General features: G+C 52.1%; 1 protein-coding gene across 2 annotated transcripts; it reads right to left on the bottom strand.

The window, feature by feature from the left end:
* Nucleotides 1-23,708, bottom strand: SNX19 (sorting nexin 19). 2 transcript variants are annotated; one of them, XM_059867412.1, is made up of 11 exons: nucleotides 21,537-23,708; nucleotides 21,088-21,226; nucleotides 20,522-20,622; nucleotides 20,258-20,377; nucleotides 19,814-19,941; nucleotides 18,602-18,698; nucleotides 18,177-18,363; nucleotides 15,949-16,078; nucleotides 4,415-4,599; nucleotides 3,621-3,708; nucleotides 1-2,856 (listed from the first exon to the last, which is right to left on the bottom strand). In XM_059867412.1, exons 1-11 carry the CDS (start codon nucleotides 23,058-23,060, stop codon nucleotides 2,724-2,726), a joined length of 2,832 nt encoding a protein of 943 aa, XP_059723395.1. In that variant the 5' UTR covers nucleotides 23,061-23,708; the 3' UTR covers nucleotides 1-2,723. The 2 variants fall into 2 exon arrangements, 1 of the variants encoding a protein (XP_059723395.1); XR_009489384.1 differs by lacking the exons at nucleotides 1-2,856; nucleotides 3,621-3,708; nucleotides 4,415-4,599 and adding an exon at nucleotides 17,143-17,321 and having other exon boundaries at nucleotides 15,947-16,078.
* Between the last annotated feature and the right edge of the window lie 215 nt (nucleotides 23,709-23,923).

A 23,923-nucleotide genomic window follows, 5' to 3' on the forward strand; every position in this document is an offset into this window, starting at 1 on the left:
TCCCAGTAGAAAAAAAGCTGAGCTTTTTATTGGATTTGTTTTATTCCCTGACAACAGAGTAAGGGGCAGAGAGGGGGCTCTTTGCTCCTGGGCACTTCACCTCAGCTGCAAGGCTGCACTGAGATCTCCCCAGGAGAGAATGGTGAAGCCCAGCCAGTGAGATCATGAGAAAGGGCTCCAGCCCCTCCTATCTGAGGCAAGAAAGGGGGTTCTGCAGGGTAAACAACCATTTTGCAATTCCAACTCCTTAGGTCTGTTCCCCACTCCCACTCTGCCTTGAGAGGGCACATAAATAAATCTCCTTTCTGCCTCTCTGTCCCAGCTCTTTGTATCTTAACCCAGAGGGGGACACTGCTGCTGGGACAAGCCCAAACCATTGCTGCACCAGCCCAGCAAAGCACCCAAAGCTCCCCAAATGGCAGAAATCAGAGATTATTTCAATCGGGAGGACTGAATATTCAGTCATTTGCATAATTTCAGAGATGGGGGTTAAAAGCTGGGAGAATTTGGGCTTCCTGGCAAAGGAGAAGTGTCAGCACATCCTCCCAGTGCCACATGCAGTGTGTGCAGGGACTGTTTCAGACTTTGGCCCTAACCTGGAGCTGGCAATGGATAATTTGTACTCCATGATCCTCTTCAGCAAAGCCTCTAAATATTCTCCCTCATCAATGACAGAGCACAGTCCTGGAGCTCCAAAGCCCAAAATTCATTGGGAAGCAACAGCAAACAAGAACAGCAGGAACATCTGGGAAGCCACCAGGCACAGCAGGGCTCTGCTGCATCACCCCTGGCTCAGGGTGCCCTGTCCCCCTCCTGACAGCTGGGGTGGCAAATGGAAGCAGGAGAAAAAGGAGGAAGCAGAGCCTGGCAGTGAAAGACAAGGTGAAACAGCTGCTCCAAGCAGATATTTAAGGATTTATCTGAGTCCTGCTTCCCAAACTGCTGCTTGGCCACTTGGGATTATCCCAAAGCATTCTCCACCTCATCTACTCTTAAACCATTTAACACACACCTCCCTCCTTCTCCAAGCAAGTGGCCAATCTACCATCTCTGAAGCCTCCCTGCTGAGAAATGGCTCCAATGGTGGTGCAGACTTGATTTGTTTCATGACACTGGATTCTGCCTGGTCTTGGGATGTCCTCAGAGCTCCCTGAAAATCTATTTGCTTGCAGCAAAGTGATCCCTCTGTATTTTCACACAGCAGAAGCACAGAGCAGCTGACACTGTTGTGTATCCATAATTTAGCAATGGAAGAGCAGGATAGGCATGTTGGAGTCACACTGCCCTCTCTCCAAACATGCCATGGAGCATCCAGCTCCAAGAAACTGCAGGCAGTCTGTTCCAGCCTGGTATTCCATGGTTCTGTGGGATGAAATCACCTGGCAGAGCAGCACAGACACCACAAGGGATCCTACACAGCTCCTGTGTGGAGCCTCCTGCAGAGAAAACCTTCACCAGCCCAGTGCAGCACTGCTCAGTCTGTGCTTCTCCCAGAAATGCACCAAACTGGTCCCCAAACTGGTCCCCAAACTGGTCCCCAAACTGGGCTGTGGGTGCATGCTCTGAGTCCTTCAGTACTCCCAGGAACCTGACTGCTGAGCAACATGAAGTGCTCACAAAGCCACTCAAACCTTGGACAAGCTGGAGAAGCAGCTCCAAATCCCTGTTCCATGACCTGAGCAGCTTTCCAGAGCCCTGCAGGGAGCTGTGGCAGCAGCAGGCACAGCAAAGCAAAGCCCAGGGACACAGCCATGAACAGCAGAGCTCAGGCAGTGCTCCCAGCCCTTTGCTGGGGCCTCACCCACTGCCTGTCCAGGACACACATCCAGGATTCCCCTGGGCTCAAGGTCCTCGTTCCTCTTCCAGAGCTTCCTGTGACAACCACGTTTGTGTGGGAGCTCATTTACTTGCTGGGTCCCACATGGGTCAGCTCTTTTGGCCTGTGCCTTCCCGGTGACTGTCCCAGGGACTAAAAGGTGACTCAGAAAGCACAATATAAACGAGTCCTAAAGTCCAGCCAAGCCACCACTCCTCCCTAGCCTGAGGAGGGTCTCTTTGCCAGGATCCCAGCCTGTCTGCACCCTACTGAGAACTAGAGCAGGGGCAGGGAGAGGCAGCTGATCTTTTAAGGCAGGGCAGCACCTTTGGCCCTGCTCTCACCTCCCAGGTATTTGGGCAGCTGGATGCTGAACTTCAGGACATCTCCACACTCCAGGACTTCTCCACATCTCCACACTCCATCCTTTCCCCATCTCCCTTCTGGTGACACAGCTGGTGCAGAGCAGGCACAGGGCAGGCTGCTCAGACAGCAGGGACAGCACTGCAGCCTGTCCTGCAGCAACATCCAGCAGCAGGATCCCAGCACACCAACTCTCAGTGCCAGGTGGACCCTGAAGCCACAAAAGCAGATCTCCTGAGTTCTCTGTAGATGTCAGAGATGTTCAGGAGGGTCTGTGGTTCCTTCTCCAGCTGGTCATGCTGGTTCATTCCAGGCTCTCCATCAGGTCAGCAATGGAACAGATGCTGCACAGCATCTCTGGCCCCTCACACTGGGTTTGATCCACCACCCAGCTGAAACAGAGAAGCCTGGAAGCAGCTTCACTTAGCACTGGCTGGAGAAATTCCTGACAGGAAGCTCCCAGGCACATTCAGTAAAAGCTGAAAATCCAACACTCCATGCCTGTGCCTGCTTCTCTCCTCCACTGCTGGGGCACCAGCCCTGGTTAAAGTGCTGGGACACCTTTGTCTGTGCCACTGCAGGCACATGGTGTGGCAGCTGCAGCCTCAGGCTCCTTGCTGGAGCCCTTCAGAACCAAGAACTCCAGCAGAATGTCCAGGAGGCAGAACACCAGATGCCTGGAATGGAAAAAAGACAAAGCTTAGGCTGGGCAGGACGTGGGAGGCAAAGCTCAGCACAAGGAAAGAGTGTTCCAATGCTCCAGGGGAGAGAGGAACAATATCAGGTCCCCAGAGAAATGTTTCCAGAAAAATGTTCAGCTTTTTTTCACCTCCCCCAAACCACTGGGTGCTGAAGTTGCTGAGCAGCACAGAAAACACAAATGCATCTTCTGGAGCAAAACATGTGTTTAATAGGATCACAGGATCACTGAAGACAGAAAAGACCCCTGAGATCATCAAGCCCCCCCTTGTCAACCAGCCCAGAGCACTGAGTGCCACATCCTGTTGTTCCCTGGACACCTCAGAAGATGGGGACCCCAACACCACCCTTGGCAGCCCTTTTCAATGTTTAACAACCCCTTCAGTGAAGAAATATCTCCTGATGTCCAGTCTGACCCTCATTTCTCTGCTGTCCATCACCAAACCCTTGTCTTCCAGACTCACAGCACTGGGAACAGACAGAAACACCCCCTACACAGATCTGCAGCTCCTCCAGAACCAAACTAAACCAGGATTTGTCTCAGTTCCCTGACATCCACTAACTAAGCAGGCCAAATGACACAATTAACATGACTGGCTCAATAAGCTGCAGCCAGACATGCAGATGCCCCCTGATATTGCAAGTCTGGAATAATAAGCTGGGTGTTTGGTGCCAAGCAGCACTGACAAAACCTTGGGCACAGCTCTCAGAGCCCACCAGGGTGAAGACCACAATCACATACCTGTTTATCACAGGCTGGCTGAGTGACTCCAGCACCAGGTTCCAGCTCATCTGACACTTACTGGTCCCAAGGATTTCCTGGATCACATCTGGAAATGTTGGAGACAAAGCTTTAGGCAGTGCCTATTTCCACAGGTCAGACTTCTCCTGGTGGGTGCTGAACCAAAGCTGATGATGGTGCTCTGGGGCTGGGAGAGGAGGGAGTGCCAGGAAAGCATTCCTGACTAGAAGGGCACATCCCAGCAGTGCTTTTTCATCCCCAAAGGACAGTGAGGGCCCTTTACATCAAGGAGTTAAAAGTTCTGACTGCACTCACACGGATTAGGCAGCAGCTGCTTTAATGCCAAAGGTCCTCGTGTCAAACTTCAAGAGAGGGAAATCCAGTGCAGCTGGGCTTGGGATTTCAGTCCAGTGGAAAAGCCACAGGCTTTGCACAGTGACTTTGCTCACCATGGGACCCTCTGGCAGCAGGTGGGAGCAGAGCTGTCCTGAGCCCTGCCTCGGAGAGGTGGCTCAGAACTGAGAGCACTGAATCATGGCCTGGACTCACATCCCTTCCCTCCGAGCTGGGCTGCTTCCCAAACCCTTACACAAACTATCCAGAACTGGAAAACTCTGGGTTTTGCTTGCAGGAAACCATCAAACCTCAAGGGTCATGAAGGTTTCCCAGTGCCTTGGCACGAGCAGCCTCCATTTCTGTATTTAACCACATTTCCAGAGATTGCAGTGCACTGGAGTGTTCCCCAGCTGCTTTCCTGTCCCAGGGCAGCTGACAAGTCTCTGGGACACACTTACTGGGCAAGATCCCCATCAGGCTCTGCAGGGCCTGCTCTGCTGTTGCCTTCTTCTGCTCCTCTGTCCTGGGGGGTTTAGGCACTGCTGGTAAAACTCCTCCAGGCCAGATGGATTCCTGCAGCAACTGGAGGTACTGGACCCAGCGCTGGGTGCAGGTCAGGGTAACCATCTGCACTTCCAGCCACCTGCAGGAACAGGGAGAGGGACAAAGGTCAGGAAAACTCCAGCCTGGGACCCAGCTGGGATATTTCCACCCATCAAGAGGGTTAAATCAGCTTCTTTGGGTTTGTTAACGTGCAGCTTTCACGTCTGTACACCTAAGATTGTCACAAGTCTTAATTAGCTGAGTTTTCCATGCACCAGAAGTGGGATATGTTCCCTGTGTTACTGACAAATGGGACTAGGAAAGGCCATAAAAAGCCCCATCACCCTGCTAATCACAGGAACCCAAGTGAATCACTGGTGACTACAGGAAGCCCAGCTCAGGGATATGAGTGCCCTGAAGCTCCTAAGTTATCTCCAAGCACAATCTGAGACAGAGCTGAGGAACTGGTGTTGAACTACAAACAACCCCCAGGAAGGACTGGAAGGACATGAGTCCTGTTCTGGCAGCTTCTGCTCCTCTCATCAATCCCTCTGCTACCAAGACGGCCAAGGATGTTTTTCCTGGAGACTAAAACACACTCCAAGGACGACAAGGCATGAGTATGATGCTTCATGATGCTTCATCCCCCTCTCATCCTGCTGTCCATGCTGCCCTGCTGTCCAGTCCTGCTCCACCCACTGATGGCAAGCACTGAAATAACAGAATCCCCAAAGGTTTGCTTCTGGGACCTTAAAGCTCATCTTATTCCACCCTAGGCAGGGACACCTTCTACTAGACCAAGCCCCATCCAACCTGGCCTTGGACACTTCCAGGGATCCAGGGACAGCCACAGCTTCTCCAGATACCCTGTGCCAAGGTCTCCCCACTCTCACAGCCAAGAATTTTTTGTTCCCATCCAAAATCCAGCAGAACTGCTGATGGTCCCTCCTGCTGGGGCAGGACTGTGCCCTTTCTCAGAAAGCACCTGCAAATCCCCAAATCCCTGCTCCCCAGAAGGGCTTGGAGAGGTTTGCAGCTGCACTGGATGATGTGTCCCCACCACCCAAGGGCTGGCCAGGCACAGTTTCTAAATCAACCATATGGATGGACCCTCTTACCCAGATGTGAAATCACTTCCTAGTCACAGCACAAGCCACAGCCATCAGTCAGAACTTGCACTGCCTAAAATTTTTGCCCTCAGAATGAGGAGAGGCCATGGATGAATCCCACAGGAAGGTTTAGCAGGGCTCAGGGTGCTGCTGCACTGCTGGTGCTGTTGGCCTCACTGGCAGAAGGCTCTGGAGCAAAGCTGGGAGTGTCAGCACAGCACTGGGGTAGGGAAAAAGCTTGTGATTCTGCCAGTTCTTCAAGATTCCCAGAGGACAGGAGGCAGCCAGCAGGGCCAGGAGAGCCGTTCCTCTTGGCAGCTGGCGTTCGTGCTTGCAATTCCGTCACCACTACGCCCCGGCAGCTCCCAGCACAGCCAAGAGCCCTGCCAAGGCAAACTTTATTTAACCTGCACTCTGCCAGACTGTCTGCATTCTTCCTGGGAGAGGCACTCGGGCCAAGGGTGTCCTTCCCCACACAGCTGGGCACTGGGGAGCAGCAACAGCCAAAGGTAGGCAGGGCAAAGGAAGCAGGTTGGCATCATGTGGGACAGGGCTGCGGAGTGAGCAGGAAATGAGGTGTAAACAGTGATTCTTGAGGGATGCTGTCCTGGCTTAGGGCAAATTTGGGAGAAAACATCCCAAGGGACCACTCCAGAAAGCAAACCCACACGGTCCCTGCCCCCAACTGGTTTGGGAAGGATTCCTTGGAGAGAAGTGGAAAGAACCTGTTTGTTTAACAGGCACAGCACCCCCAGCACACAAAATGAACAATACTGGGTGACACTGCTCTGAAAAAGATGACAAATGCAGAAAGTCTCTCCTGGGGGTGGTCACTCTGTTATCAGTCCCTCCAGCACTGGGGCAGCTGCTGCAGCCACAAGGTGCAAACTCTGGGTGTTTCCCAGGTCCCAGTCTAGAGCAGGTTTGAGTGGTTCCAAGAAAGGGAAAGAAAACACTCCAGGGAAAATTCGGACTGCTTAGCTAAACTAACTAATGAACAGGAGCAAAAAGCAAGAGCAAAGCAGGAGCAAGAGCAAAAAGCCAAAGCAGCACTATGTACTGCCCCGTCTGTGCATCCTGCCGACTGTGGGGGAGTGAGCAGAACAAAGCTTTGCTCTTCAGAGCCAGTCCTGAAGGCACAGAACACAATATCCAGCATAAACAGAGCAACAACTGGGGATACAAGGATCATAACGTCACCCTAGGACAGATGAACACCTAGCAAACAGCTGGAAAGCAAAGGACATTAAAAACCTGAAAAGGATCTCAGTGCAGTGGTAAGGCCTGGAATGTCTCAGAGCAAGGGACACTGGTGTGGCAATGGGAAGCACATCCTTCATGCTCAGCACTGCCATGGACACAGGGTATGGATGCTGCTACAAGATAATGCCAGAGGTGCAAACCTCCCACCAGGCTTAGAGGACAAAATGTCACATCCTAGTCCTGTCTGGGAAAAGCCATGTTGGAAATACAATTAAAAGAGTTTTAATCTCCAGCCATCAGCAGAGTTTAACACTCTAGATCATGGTAAACCCTCCAGCTATTCCCAAGCAAATTCAAGTGTTAAACTGTGACTCCTCTAGGGGCAAGAGTTTTCATTAACACGGATTTTCATTAACATGGTTTTTCATTAACATGTTTTCTTACACAACCCGCTCTCCTAGCTGAGAAAACATCTGACAAGCAACAGAAGTTCAGAGACTTGGGGACAGAGCTGCAGAGTCAGCCCTGCACCAAGGGGGATCAGCCTGAACATTGACTCCAAACTCATTACAGCAACAGCCACTTCCCAGCCTTTAAAAGGTTGCAGAAAGCAAAGAACAAGCTTTTTTTTCCTTAGAGTTCCTAAAATAGCAAAAAAAATCAAGCAAATAGTAAAGAGAGAGAAAGTTGAACCTACAGAGGACAGCACACGTTTCCAGACAGCTCAAGAGCAAGCTGAGAACTGACAAATGCTGGAAGGCCCCACACAACCAACCTCCTGTTCCAGCTCATGTGTGTCCCTAAAAACACCAGAATCAGGAAACAAGGCCCCCAAGGAACACCTCGAAATGTGATCACACAACCTAAATGTGATCACACACTGGCAGCAGGTGAGGGCTTGCAGCTCTGGATTCCCACAGCTGTGAAACACCAGGGATGGATCTTCCTCCTTGGGCTGGCAGCTTTGGGAAGCAGAGGGCAGCATCTGGGAATGGCTCCATGGGTCTTGCACAGCTCCACACAAGCTCCTATTAGAGGCCAACTTGCCCCATGGTGCTCAGAGAGCTGGGGAAGGAGCACCCAAACCCCCAAAGTTTACAAGGAAAAGTCAAGGAACTAAACAGGAAATGGGATGAGAAAGAAGGAGAAACCAGAGGCAGGTGCAAATGGAACACAGACTAAAGCACCTCTGCTCTGGGCTCCCTTCTGCCAGTGGAGCCATTCCAAAGGCACTGGGCAGAGGAGAATGGGGATTGTGAAGGAGTTTTGAATGAGTTAGAGATGGGATTTCTGAATTGTTTTTGATGATGTGGTTTCTTTTCTTATCTTTACATAGGCAGGGAGGGTGAGTTGGGCTCACATCTTTACTGTATGGCTCAGAAGTTCACAAGGCCTTTAGTTACAACACCTTTTAAGGATTTATTGACCAATAAAACACTGCTAACAAGGATATTTATGTTTTTGATTCAATCTTTAAATATTCCATCTTATGGACCCATGCTACAGTGTAAGCTTTCTCAGCTCATCATGTTATGGCACACAAACCTACAGTACTGCATTCTAAACTCCTTGTTTACCTTGTAACTGCTTTTATTTTTATATCTTAAACTCTGAAACTCTAAACTTTCTTCTACTTAATTTAATGTGTCTTTGTTTTAAACTATAAATCCACATTCTTTCTTCTATCACTTAAATTTGGAAGCCTTTTCCAAGGTCTCAAATCAAATCTTGTGTTTAATTCTAAGCTTTGGCTTACAGACCCAAAGTTCTGAGAGTTCTTCACATTTCAGATTTTAACAGAGAAGAACTGTCAAGACTGGTCCATGTGGCTCTAAATTCACTCTGGGAGAACATCTGAGGCTTCAAAAGAAAATCTCAGCACACAGTGACCTGTCATGAAGGGTTTTCTTCCCTCCTCTCAACCACAGGCAACCATCAACACTCATTGTGGGGAATCACCTTCCATTCCAACACACACAGAGCTGCACCAGCACATGAAACTGTGAGGAGCAAAGTAATTCACAGAATATCCTGAACTGGAATGGACCCACAAGGAAAGTCAAGTCCAACTGCTGGCCCTGCACAGGACATCCCAAGAATGCCTTCTCAACTCCCACACCTGTAGTTGCAACTCAGAGAGAGTCACACCAACTTTATTGAAAATTCCTACCTGAGTAAACCCCAGAAAATGGCAAATTGACCTTTCCATCAGGCAGACTTGTTGCACCAGGATTGGGATTAACCCCTCAGGAACTCCAAACATCTGCTGGTTCAAAGCTGACCTTCACCAGCAGGTCACAGATGATTTTTTGTGCTATTAAAGGCCTAAGCATTTGAGATTCATCTGCCACACTGAATGCACACACACACTGCTCCCAGGTAGAAATGAATCCACCAAGAAACATAAATAGACCTGTCTTTTTTTTTTTTAAATTTTATTTTTGGATGGCTGATGAGTTACTATTTTCATTCTGCTATTTCATGAAGAAATAGCCTTAATAAGAAAGAAAAAATAAACCCATCACAGAACCATCTCCTTACACTCAGAAATAGATAAAGTGACCTCCTGGGCTCAGAATGCTTTGATAGTGCCCAATGCAAAGAGCCAGACTGCAAAGGCTACTGAGGCCTGGAAGATAATCTGGAGGGACATAACTTGCTCATGCTGTAAGGCACCTCTGTTTGAAATAGCTGCTGGTGGAGGAATGAAATGGCTGCTAAAAAAGAGCCAAATTAATGCCACGGTTCAAGCTGGAACTCCAAGGTCAGCTGAAGGGGTCCATTAGGATAAGAAGGGCCTGGGAATGAAAAACAAGGGCTGGGGGTGCAAACCTTGGCCTTCCTTGGGCTCCTGGAAACAACAAGGGCTGCTAGGAGGGAGGAAAGGCAGGCTGAGAGTCAGGAACAGATAAATGGGCTTGGTTTTACCTGGCTGGAGCCCCTCACTTAACTGGACTACCCAGAGAGCTCAGCCCAGCAAGTAAAGCCTGGACAGGCTGGATTTGCTCAGTCTGGACATCAAAGATGTACTAAGAATGAACAAAGAGATGTAATACTCTGCAGGTTTACACCCACCTGCCAGAAGTGGGTAGAGCTCTGCTCTTTCTGTCCATCAAGGTGAGGATAAAAACTGAGATCACTTCAGCTAAGGAACAGTCAAGTTAAATATGCTGACTGTAATTGAAATCTGAAGCAATAGCAATTGTGATTTCCTCAAACCCAGGGGTTTTAAGGATTTAGAAAAACACAAACTGAAGGCCAGGCTAGAAAGCCCCTCTGCTTTAGCTGCATAAATACAAACAACTCTACAAAAATCCATGAACTAGCATGTCCAGCTCAACACTGACTGCTGCCCACCCCAGAACATTGCCCCCCTGCCCTCAGGAATACAGTGGGGATATCCAGAAGCTCAAAAAAGGCCTCTGGGACCAACGTAGTGAAAAGGATGGAAGCAAAAAAGCAACATCTGGAAAACACGAGGCATTCAAGCATGACTCTGAAATTAAGAAAGTCTGGTGCTTAAATCACCAGACCATCCCTGCCTTACCAGCTCTTGTTCCCCAAACTCCTCCTCAAATAATGCACAAGATTATCCTTAACTCAAGGGTTCAAGAGGAGGAACATTGCAGTGCTTTGAATGCAAAACCTTTCTGAGGAAACCTTGTAAAAATGAAGCAACAGCTGCAGTGGGCACAGCAAGAACTGAAAATCACAAATGGAGAGTTTTTGCCCTGAGGCTCAGCTTTCAGCACCTGCTACCTGGGCCTAAGTCCACCTTCTCCACACAGCAGAAACATGTGCAGCATGCTCAGCTCAGCACCTTCAAAGCAACCTCACACTTGTCCAGGCCATGGGGAAACCCTGTGCTGAGGAAGGAAACAGGAAAGAAAAGGAAAAAAAAACCTCCATAAATGAAAGGACACAAAGCATCAACTCCCGCACAAATTCTCCTTGAAATGTTCCTCTCCTGCTGCCCTGTGAAGGTTCAGAGTTGCAAAGAACGTGTCCTGGACCTGGCTGGGGACATCCTGGGCAGAGGGATCTTCCTACCTGCTTGACCCAGGCAGAAAAACCCTGGGAGATGTGCGTGTGCAGGACATCTTACAGTGGGGCAGAGAGGAAGAAAAAGAAATCATTCTCTTCTGTAGGCAATCATTCATCCCCGCAGGGAGGAAAGCACCCCTTGGTGCTGGGATTTCTGTGCTATTTTATGTGTTGCTGCCTCAAAACACACCTGCTGCAAGAAGAAATCATGGAAACTCACGGGGCTCCAAAGGCTTCACCCTGCAGGGAACTGACCATTGCTTTTCCCAGCCTAGATCTTCCTGAGATGCCTTGGGGCTCAGGGAAAGGGGGGAAAGGTATGTGATTAAAATAATCGTCCCCAAACCCCCTTGATTTTTCACAAAGCGTCCTGGCTTTTGATAACATCTTCCTCAAGTATTTATTGAACCAATTAAGCTCTCAGTGGTGCCCCAGGGAGAGGCCAGGCTGTCTCAGCCAGGCCCTGCTTGGAACAATTGCTTCATTAGCCCACTTCAGAATCAAAATACATAAATCCACTATTAACCCTTCTAAAACCAGGGAAAACTAAAACCAAAAGGGAGACATTACTCCCACTCAATCCTTTTCTTCTTTGCTCTATTTGAAATAGGAAGTCGTTGAGCTTTTTTAAATGCAGGAAGAAAGCTGGCATGTGTAACCATTGAAACTGAATCAGAGTTAGAATAATGTTGCAATTATTATCAAAGCATGGAGAGCTGGCTTCATTCTAGTGGCTGTTTTTGGAAGAATGCTGCTTCTAGAAGAGGGAAAAAAATTTTGTTTGGGACAGAGATTCAAAGCCAGATCCAAAATTTCCAGGTGCTTGGAGACAACTGAATTGAGGCCCATTTCCAAGCTGATTTTATTTACTTTACATATACACACCAAGACACACAGAGTCCTGAAATCACTTTTACTGACATACCACAGGCTGCAGTTCCTGCTGCTCCTCACGGCTACAACACAAACAGCCAAACCCAGAAATGAGCAGGAAGATGCCATGAGGTTGGTTCCCCTAACTCCCAACTCTGGTGCTGCTTTTAGGCTTGTTTTTAGGGACAGGGACTTTGCTGCCACATACCTGGGCCTGCCAGCACAGCTCCTCTGTGTGCAGCTGCAGAGATCCTCATCAAACATGCCCAAATCCTCTCCCCAGGTAATAAACCAGGAGAATGAGTGGATTCAGATGCCCCAGCTGCACTGATATTGCATTTCTGCCAGCAAAACTCAGAGGCAGTGCCTGAGGCTGGAGTGGTACCTGCCAGCCAGGAGGCCAAAGGGAAGTGGGAGCACAGTCTCAGCTGTCAGACATGGCCCCTCCACGGCTCCAGGGCTGGCAGAACTCCCTGCCCATGGTACTGTGCTCCCAGCACTGCCAGCCCAGGGGTGCCTGGCTGCTCCAGGTTTACCCAGGGACACTGAAGAGGGTCAGGCATCACTCTTTGCTGATGGCACTTTCCAGTCAAGAGGATCAAGGTGGCTGCCAAGGCTCTTTGTGCCAGTTCTGTTGGCACAGAGATCAAAGAAAAACAAAGAGAAAATCAGAACAAAGCACCCAGGCAGCAGCTCTCTGAAGCTCCAGACATCCTTGACTTACAAGTGCCTGTGACACTCAGCCTGACACCAGCAGAGCCCAACACCAAGGTGACAGCATGAACTTGCAAGAACCAGTTCTCAAAGGCATGATGGCCACTTGCAACCAGCCTCAAAGCATCTTTGCCTCTCCACCTACAGCTCACAGAGACTGGAATGTCACCTCCTCAAATCTTCCAGTTTTGGCCAAGGGATGAGGGGACATGGACAAAGCCTGGAGGAGCACAGGAATGACCCAAAGCAAACAGCAAGCCCAGCAGTGCTGAGCTCGTGGGTAAGGCAGGGATGATTTGCATTTATTTTAACTCCTGCTCAGTGGAACATGACACCAGCAAAGCTGCCTGAGTAGTTCCACATGCTCCTTTCAGGGACAGGCACTTCCGAGCCTGGCACAGACTCTGTGCCCAGCCCTGCTCAGGTTCCAGGGCACAGACAGCTGGGGTGTGCTGACACACTTTCCCCCCACTCAGTGCTTTGTGGCCATGGCTTGCTGTTGTGCTGCATGGGAAGGAGCCAGGAAAAGCTTACAGACCAGGATCTGCCCCTCAAATCCTCCCAGGTCCATCCTTGGGGTGCTGGCACTCTGCTGGAGCTCCCCTCTGGAAAGCAGAGGTGGTGGCTGTCACCCTGGCCCCAGCACTGTCCCCAGCTCTGCAGGGCATTGGCAGACCCCAGACCTGTGGCCACCGTGGGGACAACTGAGGGCAGGGTGTGGGGTCCCAGCAGGGTGTGGGGTCCCAGCACGCGTGGTTCGCGTGTTTGCCGTGTATTTTTAACACCTCATTGACTCACAAGGCTCTAAAAAGCACCCAGATTCTCCAAATGCTTCTCAGCTCTTGCACCGAACACCGGAGCCCAGAATAGCCCCACCTCCTCCCCTGTGCCAGCAGGTTCCTGCTGCAGCCTCCCAGGGGAAGAGGAGCCGATCCCTGCAGCCGCGGGAGGGAAGCGGAGCCGGACAGAGGCGGGAGGGGGCAGAGGGTTTGTTTACAGGCACGGCCCCAGCACACAGAGAGGCTGCTGGAAGCAATCCTCGGCCCCAGGGTCATTCCCACTCCCAGCCCCTCCATCCGCCTCTCCTTTCAGCTCCAAAAAAGGCTCACTCCCTGTTACATAATGGGATGGGCTCAGTGCAGACCCGGCTCGCACACGCGGCCGCCCTTTACTCAACAATCCCTTTTTCGGTCATGGAGCCTTCCTCTCCCACTGCCACCGGGCTGCCAGGCAGGGAGACGGATGGAGCCTGGCTGCAGGCAGCCCTGCTGAGGAGAAGGGGGAAGGAGCAGCATGCTGGGATGCTCCTTGCACAGAACAGGGAATGGAGCAGGTCAGCAGGGCCCACCATCAGTAACAGTGTGGTCACAGCAATCATCTGCTGTCACTGCCAGCTCAAGACAGAAAGTTCTTCAAGAAGAGGGGCCCTGGCTCTTGGGAGAAGCTGGATCTCGTTCTTGGTGTGAGTTTTGTCAGTTTGTGGTAGTTTCTATCACTCTGCACCCAGTGTCTCATGCCAGAGAAGAATCCTCACCTGGCAGCTGCAAGAGGGCAGCAGGAGCAGCACCTACCCTCCAAATACAAGCTGGCAGAGGAATATCCAGCAGCAGCCCCTCCAAACACTGCCAGGACACCTCCTTTTCATCCCCTACCACCTAATCCAGCCACTGGCAGGAACAGGGCAGGATCTAATCTGAAGGGATGATGCTCAGTCCTACTTTGTGACCAGCAATGGTTGAAGACACAATGCAAATCCATCTGCTGTCCCATGTTTGTATCAATTCCTTGAATAGCAGATGCTCCCAGAAGAGTTTCTGGTACTTTCTCCACCTATAAAAAGGTTCCCAGACATGGTGCCAGCCAGAATGGCAGTGCCAGGTCTGGCCAACCAGTGATCAAGTTGTAAATGTTGAAATGGAAGAGAAATGTCACCAAATCCACACTGTGTCCCTGGACAGGCAGGTCTGCGATCTCCTGGTCTGTTCAGGACAGCAGTGACCACCTGGGCCAGGAATGAGCACAAGCCTTGGGGCCATGGTGAATGGCAAACAGCAGGAAGGCTCCCCATTCCCAGTTCTCCACTGTGGAGGTAACTACAGGCAGCAGAATTGGGAGGAAAATGTTCCCTGCAGAATTCCCCTGGGATTCCTGATTGTCCCAGAACAAGAGCAGAGCCAGCCTCAACATGTGGATTTCAGCACAGACACAGGGTTTGCTCAAGAGGTTGTTGCTGCACCCTGAACTGATGGGGACACCAAAAAGTCACAGGGCTTCCCCATATCACCCCCAGCCAGAGCTCTGCCTGCAGCACATGTGGGTTCGCTCTGACCTATTCAGGTGGAGCAGCTACAAACACATTCCTCCTCACTCCAATCCACCAGCACACCTCAGGGAGCTCCTCCACCTTCGAGAGCCAGGATGTGCTGTGTGTATCCCAGCTTCTCTAGTGGAAAATGCCACGTGTGGGTGCTGCAGGCTCCCTGGGTGACCAGGACACGGCTCATTAGGAGGTGATGATGTGCCTGTTGAAGCTCTCATACCTCTGTGCTTACACACACAGATTGGGTTGCAGCTTGTTCCCAAGAGGCCAGAGCCCATTCTGGAGAAGTGGGAGCAGCCCCCACCTCCTGCCACTGAAGGAACAGACCAGGACTGAAGGACAGCAGTCCCTGACCTCAAAGCACTTTGGCAATCTCTGCTGAGGGCAGCTCAGGTTACCAGCTCTGTTATAATGAGCTGCCCTGCACATTCTGATGCTGGCTCTGGATGCCTGCAGAAGGGGCAAAGGAGTGGGAAAAGCACTGCCCCAAGACTCTCCCAAGCCCTTCAGGGAAGGTTTTCCTTGTGCTCTAAAAAACCACATCCTCAGCTAGTGATAGTCACCAACCTACACCAAAAAACAGGAATTCTCTGTTTGTATGTCTTGGCCTTCAGCCTTACCACCCAGAGGCCCTGGCCCCAGGAAAGCTTGGCACGTCCACCCCAGCTGGAAAGGAAGCCTGTCCCTACTCCATGTGTGGGTCCCTGCCCCAGGCACAGGCAGAGCAGAGGGGTGCAGCAGTGAGAGCAGAGACCACACTCCGAGCTGTCACTGACAAGTTGCTGTTCCCTGGGCCTGTTTATTCTACTTCTGCAGAAGGAACAAGCTGAAACCCTGGGCAGCACAGACCAGGAGGCCAATCCTCCCTAGAGAGCCCCAGAGCTGGGCACTGCTGCCCTTGCATGAGCCAAGACTCCCACTCCCAGGGCTGGATCTTCCCTTTCCCTGATTTCAAGGGACAGGAGGCTGCCCATTAGAGCTGCACCACTGCTCACGGAGAAAACAGCACCTGGTGCAGATCCTTGGAGGTGTTTACTCCACATTCACAGAGCACATGCTTTACAGAACCTTGGTGGCTGGTGCACACACAGTATTTATCTGCAGTCAGGCACAAGCTCCACTTCCAACTGTGACTCCAAAGGGAATGCCTCTCACAGAGCAGCCAGGTTGGTCACTCTGGCCTTACCTTTGAACAAGGGTCCCAAAGAGCAGGTTGAAGACCTTCTGGATGTTCTCTGTGCACAGCCAGCTCCAGTGATCCACCAGCACCAGACGAAGCACGTCCAGAGCCAGGTCAGCCAAAGCTGTCTCGGAGTCTGCCAGGAGGAAGAGGAGGGGCAGATGAAGAAACCACCTCAGGGCAAATCTGGTGAAAAGCATCATCCCAAACTCATTCATTTCTCCCCAGCCTGGCCCTTTGTCCACACACAGATGACCTGCTGCAGCCCAGCCAGACTGGGACCCTGCCCTCCCCACTCTGATCTCCACCTCATCCAGGCAGCCCCAGCCTCCCACCAAGGGCTGCACCAAAGGCTCAGTTCCTTCTCAATTAAACAGCAGGATTATCAAATCCCAGTCCACACACAGGGATGGCCACGTGCCCAAAACAGGGGACAGAGCAGGTGGTGACTGCAGCCAGGAAGAGGTGCACTGCTGAGGACTATCACCCTGGTCTTGCCCATTCCTTTCCCTTCTTCCAGCAGTTTTCCAGGCACGAGGCTCTGTTGGTGGCTGCGGGCTGCCATCGTGTGGCAGATCCCAGGCTTGGCAGGGAGTGGGATGAAACACATCTGGATAAACCAGATTTACCAGTTAAAACACAAACCCACACACCTACCCAAATATCTCCGCTGTCACAGACCTGGGACACCAAACCTCCCTCTGAGCCTCAGGAGGATGTCAGAGCCTTCAGCAAAAACAGTTTCTACTTGCTAAGGAATTACTTTCATGCTGTTTGGCTCTGAGGTGTTGTGCTGAACAAGCTCATTGATGTGCCACAAAACTGCCCCAGACTGCCACTCCCAGGCCACCACCCCGACCTGAGGCTGCTGCCTCGGCTCTGTTGTCCAGGTGAGATCCTGTGAAGCAGCTTTTCCTAATTTGGCTCCCCTCATGCCTCATCTTCCAACCTGTCTGTCTACAGAGACAATTTACATTCACAATTTCCTATGGGAAATAAAGGGAAGAGGGATTGTGGAGCCCACACCTCTCCTTCTCTGCTCTTCCTCTTCCTAAAAGCTGGACTAACTAATTCCAGGATTTCACTTGGAAAAGACAGGGCACTTGGCACCTCTTGCTCTGGGCCATGCATAAGTTACTGCCCACTTGCTTTGCCCCCAGAGACTTCCCAGTGCAGTCTGGAGCTTCCCCAGAACCTCACCCAGGGAGCATCCTCAGCAAGCTGTTTATTCCCACAGCATCCAAATCCTCTTCCTCAGAGAGCTGCTGGCCAACCACTTCCCAGAAGTCACTCCATGAGCAGATAAGGACATGGGTTTGCCTTTTTATCCAGACATTTGTTTTCCTCACCCCGCCAGCCCAGCCTGAAGCATCCCAGACCTGCAAGCATTTGAGATCACTGACATTCCATTTCCCTGGGAGTTCAGCTAACTTGGCCTGCTCTGTGCAGAACCCTGGCCTCCAACCCCAATCCTGCTTCCCCAGAACCTCGGGAATGTGTTCCAAGATTACAGGCAAAGCTGGTAGCACAGGCTGGGTTTCAGAGCACCAGGCCTATCCTGTCACAAACACGTGCTTTCAGTCAGAGCTTGCCAAAATTGAACCACTGGAGAGAAGTTTTTTGGGAAGTTCCAGTTGATACAGCTCAGCTATTCCAAGAAAAAAGATTGGGGAACATATTTTTGCATGTGTTCAGGATAATCTTGTAACTGTTCTGGGGCAGCCCTGTGCTTCAGAGGAGGGTTCTAGAAGCAGAAAGGGAACATCCTTCCTTGAACTGAGATGACATTTGTGCTACTCCCATCAAATCTATCTGAACTTAATCTCAAAAGGTCCTTTTATAGTGTATGGCACATCAAGGCTAACTGGAAACCACCAGGAAACTGTAATTTGGCCCATTTTTAGCTTGTAAGAGTTTGTAAGAGATTTTAGAACACTGCCAGTTTAAGCAGCGTGTCCTTAAGAAACCTCTTTGTGCAGTGACTGTGCGGAGCACACCAGGGTGAAGATCTGCAGTGACACAACTGAGCCAAAACCCAATTTGCTCCCACCAGCAACAATGCCCAGAGCAATCACCAAACAGCACTGGAAAACCTAATTTGCTTTCCCTTCAATCAAGATGCAACGGGAGGAGAGCAGGTCCTGAAGACTTTTCAAGCTGAACCTGCAGACACTGGAGCTGCTGTGGTACTGAGGGGAAGAAATTCAAGCCCTTGAGAGAGGGGCTAAGCTCACCTGAGTCAGTGTCTGAATGTTCTCCCTGCTTTGCTGAGCTCAGCCCATCCATTTCTTCCTGCACAGAGATCTCCTTGGCTTCTCTGCCCCCCTGGCCTTCAGGAGCTTTGCTGGGGACTGCTTCCAGCAGCTTCTCCTGCTTCTGGATGAAGGATTCCATAGCAGCCAGTGACAGGGTGCCAGAGACCTACAAAAGCATGTTAGTGCCACAGAGCCTGGGGTCTGCAGTGCCCAGACTGCCTCCTACCTCCTGGTTTGCACCCAGGTGTAGCCAACAGCACAGCCAGGGCTGCTTATTGTCCTTCTGCCAAGAGATGGCATGTGGCAACAAGGCTGCAGCAGCCACAGCCCTGGTGGATGCTGATTATTCCCAAAGAGGGCAGTGGCAGGGGTTGTGAAAGGATTACAAGAGGATCTGAACTTACAGCATTGCCCTCCCTGATGGAGTACACGATCCTGTCATGAGCTTCACTCACACTCAGCACTGGAGTGATTTTACTGGATGAGAACCTCAGCCTGGACCTGGAAAGCAGAGCCATGGCACAGTCAGTTTTCTGTGAGTCATGAGTTTTCCAGCCTCAGCCAAGCCCCATGACCTGTTACTGTTGTCCACATGCAAGCTAAGAAATCTGATTAGACCTGAAATGGTTCAAAAAAAGCATCTGCTTCCAGGATAACTAAGAGCTGGCAGTGAAACCACACACCAAAAGCTGTAAAGCACTTTTCCTCAGGTACACCTGAGCTGAGCCAAGGTTTTCCAGCATTCCACAAGGAGCTGTTACACAGAGGCTGACAGGGAGATGTAGGCAGAGGTCGGCAAGGTGTGAGCACTGCAGCACACACAGGGAAGCGTTCAGAAAAGCCTCTGAGCTGAAATATACTCGGCAGGATTGTGAAATCCAGTTATAAACACTGACAAAAAGAAAGATATGAAAGGACATTGGGAATTTGGGACAAATTGTAAAATAGGCTGTTTATCATTAAGGAATGTCCTTTCCAGCCAAAATGGTTCCAAACTTGTACTTTTTGAGTTTGTCTTTCTATCCAAAGTAGCTTTTTCCAGCAAAACATCACTTTTTGGAAAGAAAAAGCCATACTTGTGCAAAAATCTTCCCTTCCTTGGTGAGGGAAGAACCACTGATGAGACAATCACAATGAGACTGGGCACTGTCAGCAGCACCAACATTTGGTGAGGAATATACATGAAACAATCTTAAATGTTACTCATAAATAGCTATTTAAATGTTTTTTGGGCAAGGCTACTGTTGGAACACATGGGAGAGGCAGGAGAGGACTTTCAGGTAGATAATTTTCAGCTGTATTTTGCAATCACTCCCTGCATATATTTAAAGTTCAAAAGCAATTCCTCAGGACCATTAGTATCTCTGCTGGCAAATGGCAGCACCTCAGAGCTCCTTTAGGAAGAAACCTACCTTCTGTGGAAATCTGAGCAATCCTGGGAAACCCTTTAGATAAACTGGAGCTCAAATAGTTGTGTTCAGCACGGGAAAGAGGAATTCAGCTAGAGTATGGCAGAATTTACTACCCTACACATAAAGCCCCAAGTCAGTTCTTCCCCACCAGGGGCTCAGCTTGTGCATTAATCCCTTGCTCTGCAAAGCTGAGGGAGCCCTTACTTGCTTTTCTTCCCATCTGTCTGGGATTTCCCATCCACTTCCGACTCGCTCAGATCCTCCGTGGGGCTCTGGGGCTCTGACCTGGGGAACGCTGTCTTCAGGGTGTCCACGATGGCATTGACAACAATCTGCAAAGCCAGACTTTAATTACTGCCTTCAATTACTGCATTGATCCTTGTTACTCACATACATCAGGAGTTTTGAGACTAGCACTGGATTTTCTATTAAATAGGTTCTCTAACACAAACTCTGACCCTTTATGGGTTTCTGGGCAAAGCTGAGCCCAGCTCCAAAGAAAGGGTTTTGGCTCCTAGGAGACACTGAAGCCTAGGGAGCATCTCTGGGAGCAGCTGGAAAGGGCTCAGGTAAGCAGCTCCCCACTTAGGAAGCATCTCTGGGGGCAGCAGGAAAGGGCTCAGGTAAGCAGCTCCCCACTTTTCCCACCTTGTCTATCCTGGAGACAACAAAGGGCTTCTTGACAAAGGCGATCCTGGCGTCGGTGTTGAGGGCCAGGAATTCCTGCACCTCCTCACTGTTTGCAATCTCAGGGACTGCACACAATTGCTGCAAGGACAGATGGAGATTCAGATCATTGCAGAGTCAAGCTCCCAGCCTGATTGTGTAATGTGGAAGAGACATGGTGTGCTCCACTGCATAAAGCTGTCCTGAGCTCTGCTTTTAGCTCATAGGGGCACACAAACATCTCACCTTCAGGAAAGATTCCAGCAGACTTTTCCTGGCTTCCACTTTATCGCTGTCCATGTTTCCAAATGGCAGATCAGGGAACAGTTTCTTTGGTCCTTTGATGTCTACAAAGGAAACAAACCCACAGGCAAGCTTGAGAAAACTGCAAAATCACAGTAACCTTAAATGAAAAGACTTTTAGATCTTAAAATTGAAAAATTTTCAAGATCAAAAATTAAAATTTTAAAATCTAAATACAGATTTTAGTCTTTATTAAAACCTTAATGCTCTAATGCTCACACACTGCCTGGCACAGACACCAGTGTTTCTATGCACTGTTATGGTGCAAAACTGCAAAGCCAACTGTCGTGGAATGGAAAGAGGAGTGGTTTGAAACGCTGGAATTTGCTTCCAGAAGAGATAAATCACTCCTCCAGCCAGCTTTGCACAGAACACAGGAGGATGTGGGCAGGAGACACAGCCCAGCATCCAGAGCTGCACAAGCAGGGCAGGAGACCCTGGGAGCAGAGGAACAGGGAATGAGAAAAGAGGGAGAAGAATTTTCTTGGAGGGCTACTGCAGGCACTGACTTTTCAGGAACTTGCGGAGCTCTGGCTTCTCCTCCAGCCGGGTCTGGAGGTTGAGGAACTCGCGGTAGCGGCGGTTCACGGTGTGATAAGCCACCTGCTGCAGGCTGCCCGCCGCCTCGCCCTCCAGGGCTGTCTCATACTGAAGAGGAAGGCAAAGGCATCATCCTCACACATCCTAAAACAGCCCTGCTCCCCCTCAGTCCCCACCCAGCAATTCCTCATGCCAACCCTTCCCTGAAGAGGAAGGAACCACTCATGATGGAACAAAAGCAGGAAAAGATTCAACCAGCCCCACAGGAATCCCAAACAGCCAGAGTGCCCAGTATTTCCCCACTACCAGACAAAATTTATTGCAGAGACCCACACAGAGCAAGTCCTCAGCTGCAAACAGCAGCCCAGGCGGTGGCAGCAGGGATGTGGGGAGGGGGTGGTGCCTGGGGAGCCCTTACCTTGACGGTGTACAGGGTGTAGGGGTGGAAGCCAGTCCCGCTGTGCTCCCGGGCAGTGATGGTCCCGGTGATCCGCAGGTTCTGGATGACCACGGGCCCCTCGGGGCTGCTCAGGGGCTCGAAGCTGAAGGTGCTCATGGAAGCTGTTGGGGAGGATGACAGCAGGGGCAGGCTCTGCCCGGGCTCTGGGGGAAATGGTGCTAGGCCCTCTGCTGCCCCCAGATCTCTCCCCAGGCTGGAGGGTCTTTGTGAGGAAAACCTCCTGGGGACAGCTGGGCTTTCCTCCTCCTTCTCAACTGCTGGCTCGATCTGGATGTCAGGGCAGGAGCTCAAAGCAGAGGCGGGAAGCAGGCCAGCATCCGAGCTGGGGCCAGGGCCATGGTCCAGGTCCCCTGTGCCATCCTCCGAGGCAGGTGCTCCCTCTGGCACAGAAGGGTCCTGGGGGGCCACATCAAGGAGCTCTCCAGCAGGGGAAGGAGCCAGCAGCTCCACATCTTGCCCCATGTCAGGCGCGGGGGATTCCAGCTCCAAACCCTCACAGGGGAAGAGGGATCCCAGGGCTTGGGAGCGCAGGAAGGGTTCCTCTGCATGGCATGACCTGCTTGCCTCCTCTCCCTCTTCTCCAGCAGCTCCTGCCTCTCTCCTGAGCCCCTCAGCAGCCCTTGGGGTCAGGGGGAGCCCGGCGGGAGCTGTGTCCATCTGTGCCGGGAAAGGCAAGGAATCCGGCACTGAGGGTGCAGGATGGGGCTTCCCACCCCGGGGCTTCTTGGAAAACGCCCCAATGAGCAGCAGGTTGATCCAGTCGGGATCAGACATCTTCCTGATGGCCGGCAGCAGCACGTTGCAGGCCACCAGCTCCACCACCACAAAACGTCCTGTCCGTGTCTCCAGGTGCGGCCATGGCACCAGCGCCCGCAGCAGCGCGTCCACGGCGGCACGGGCACAGCCCACCTCGGCAGCGGGGCTCAGCAGAGCGGGGTGCGGCCCTGCCAGCCGGCTGTACTCCCTCCACAGCGTCCGGCCGCCCTTGGGGTCAGCCCTCAGGGCATCCCGAGCCCGCAGGAAGCTCTGGAAGTGCTGCCCGCAGAGCAGGAGCAGGCGGCGGGCCAGGGCTCGCCGGTCCACCCGCCTCATCCGCCGCCGCAGCTCCGCGGCCAGCCCCAGCATGGCCTTCTCCACCTCGGCCTCGAAGGCCGGCTCCCTGCTCACTGTACGGTACCACGAGGCCACGAAGTCCCGCACCACCTTGCGGACGGTGCTGGCGATCTCCTTCTCCAGCCGGCCCTCGTCCGCAGGGCTGCCGGCCGGGGCCCGCAGGGAGCTGACGAAGCGCTCCAGCCGCAGCCGGCGGCCGCGGGGAAGCAGGGCCGGGGGGCCCAGCCAGCCCCCCAGCACGGCCAGCGCCCCGCACAGCAGCCCCAGCGCCCGCAGGTCCAGCAGCAGCTGCAGCGCCAGCAGCCAGCCCAGGGCCACCAGCAGGGCCAGAAGCGGCCGGCGGGACCCCGGGGGGCCGTGGGCCGGCATGGCGGGGCGGCCAGGGGCTGTCACGGCCGGGATGGTGGGCAGGGCTGCACGGCTCCAACCTCACCGGGCTCGGCAGGGCCCGGCCTGGGCTGCTCGAGCAGGATCGGGGGCTCAACCACACCGAAACCTCAGCGGGCACTGGCGCTCAGAGCCCAGCAGGTGCGGAGCCCTCCCTGGGCTGGCTCAGAAGGCCCAGACCGGCACCCTCAGGGGACAGCGGGGCTCGCACAGCCCCGCAGACCGCGGCCCCTGACTGGGTTCCGGGGCACTGCCTCCCGGGCCCTCCACACCGGGCTCCTCATCAGGCACTGAGACCGAGCAGAGCCCCCCAGACCGGGCCCTCGCCGAGCCCTTTACCGGGCACCGGGGAGAAGCACGGATCCCGCCAAGCCCAGTCCCTCTGCGGCTCACAGAGCCCAGCAAACCGGGACCCGTGATCAGCTATCCACAGCGACGCGACGGAATGGACCCCTTCACCGCGCACGGAGACAGGTCCCTCAGCGCGTACTTCAAGCCCCACCGCCCAGACCTCTTCCCCAGCACCGGCACCCAGCCCGCAGGTGCCGGGAGCGCGGGGCCGAACGCGGCACACCGGGAGCCCCAGGTCCCACTCACCGCCCGGACCCTCCGCCGGCACCGCCCGCCTCTTCCGCCCGCGCTTCCGCTTCCGGTGCGGCCTCCGACAGCGCCCCCCAGCGGGCCGGAGGTCTCATCGAAGTGTCCCATTTTACGCTCTAAACCGGAATAATAGTAATAATAATAATAATAATAATAATAATAATAATAATAATAATAATAATAATAATAATAATAATAATAATAATAATAATAATAATAATAATAATAATAATAATCCTCTGTTG

The sequence above is a fragment of the Haemorhous mexicanus genome, chromosome 24 (assembly GCF_027477595.1).
Source record: "Haemorhous mexicanus isolate bHaeMex1 chromosome 24, bHaeMex1.pri, whole genome shotgun sequence".
In the NCBI taxonomy this organism is placed as follows: Eukaryota; Metazoa; Chordata; class Aves; order Passeriformes; family Fringillidae; genus Haemorhous; species Haemorhous mexicanus.

Bases quoted from the DNA above. Each gene is read 5' to 3' on its own strand.
- SNX19 (XM_059867412.1), bottom strand. From the start codon at position 23,060: ATGCCGGCCCACGGCCCCCCGGGGTCCCGCCGGCCGCTTCTGGCCCTG. The intron at 21,227-21,536 runs GTAAGGGCTCCC...CTTCCTCTTCAG, and splicing joins ACACCCTGTACACCGTCAAG to TATGAGACAGCCCTGGAGGG. The intron at 3,709-4,414 runs GTAAGTGTGTCC...CAACATTTCCAG, and splicing joins CCTGATGGGGATCTTGCCCA to ATGTGATCCAGGAAATCCTT.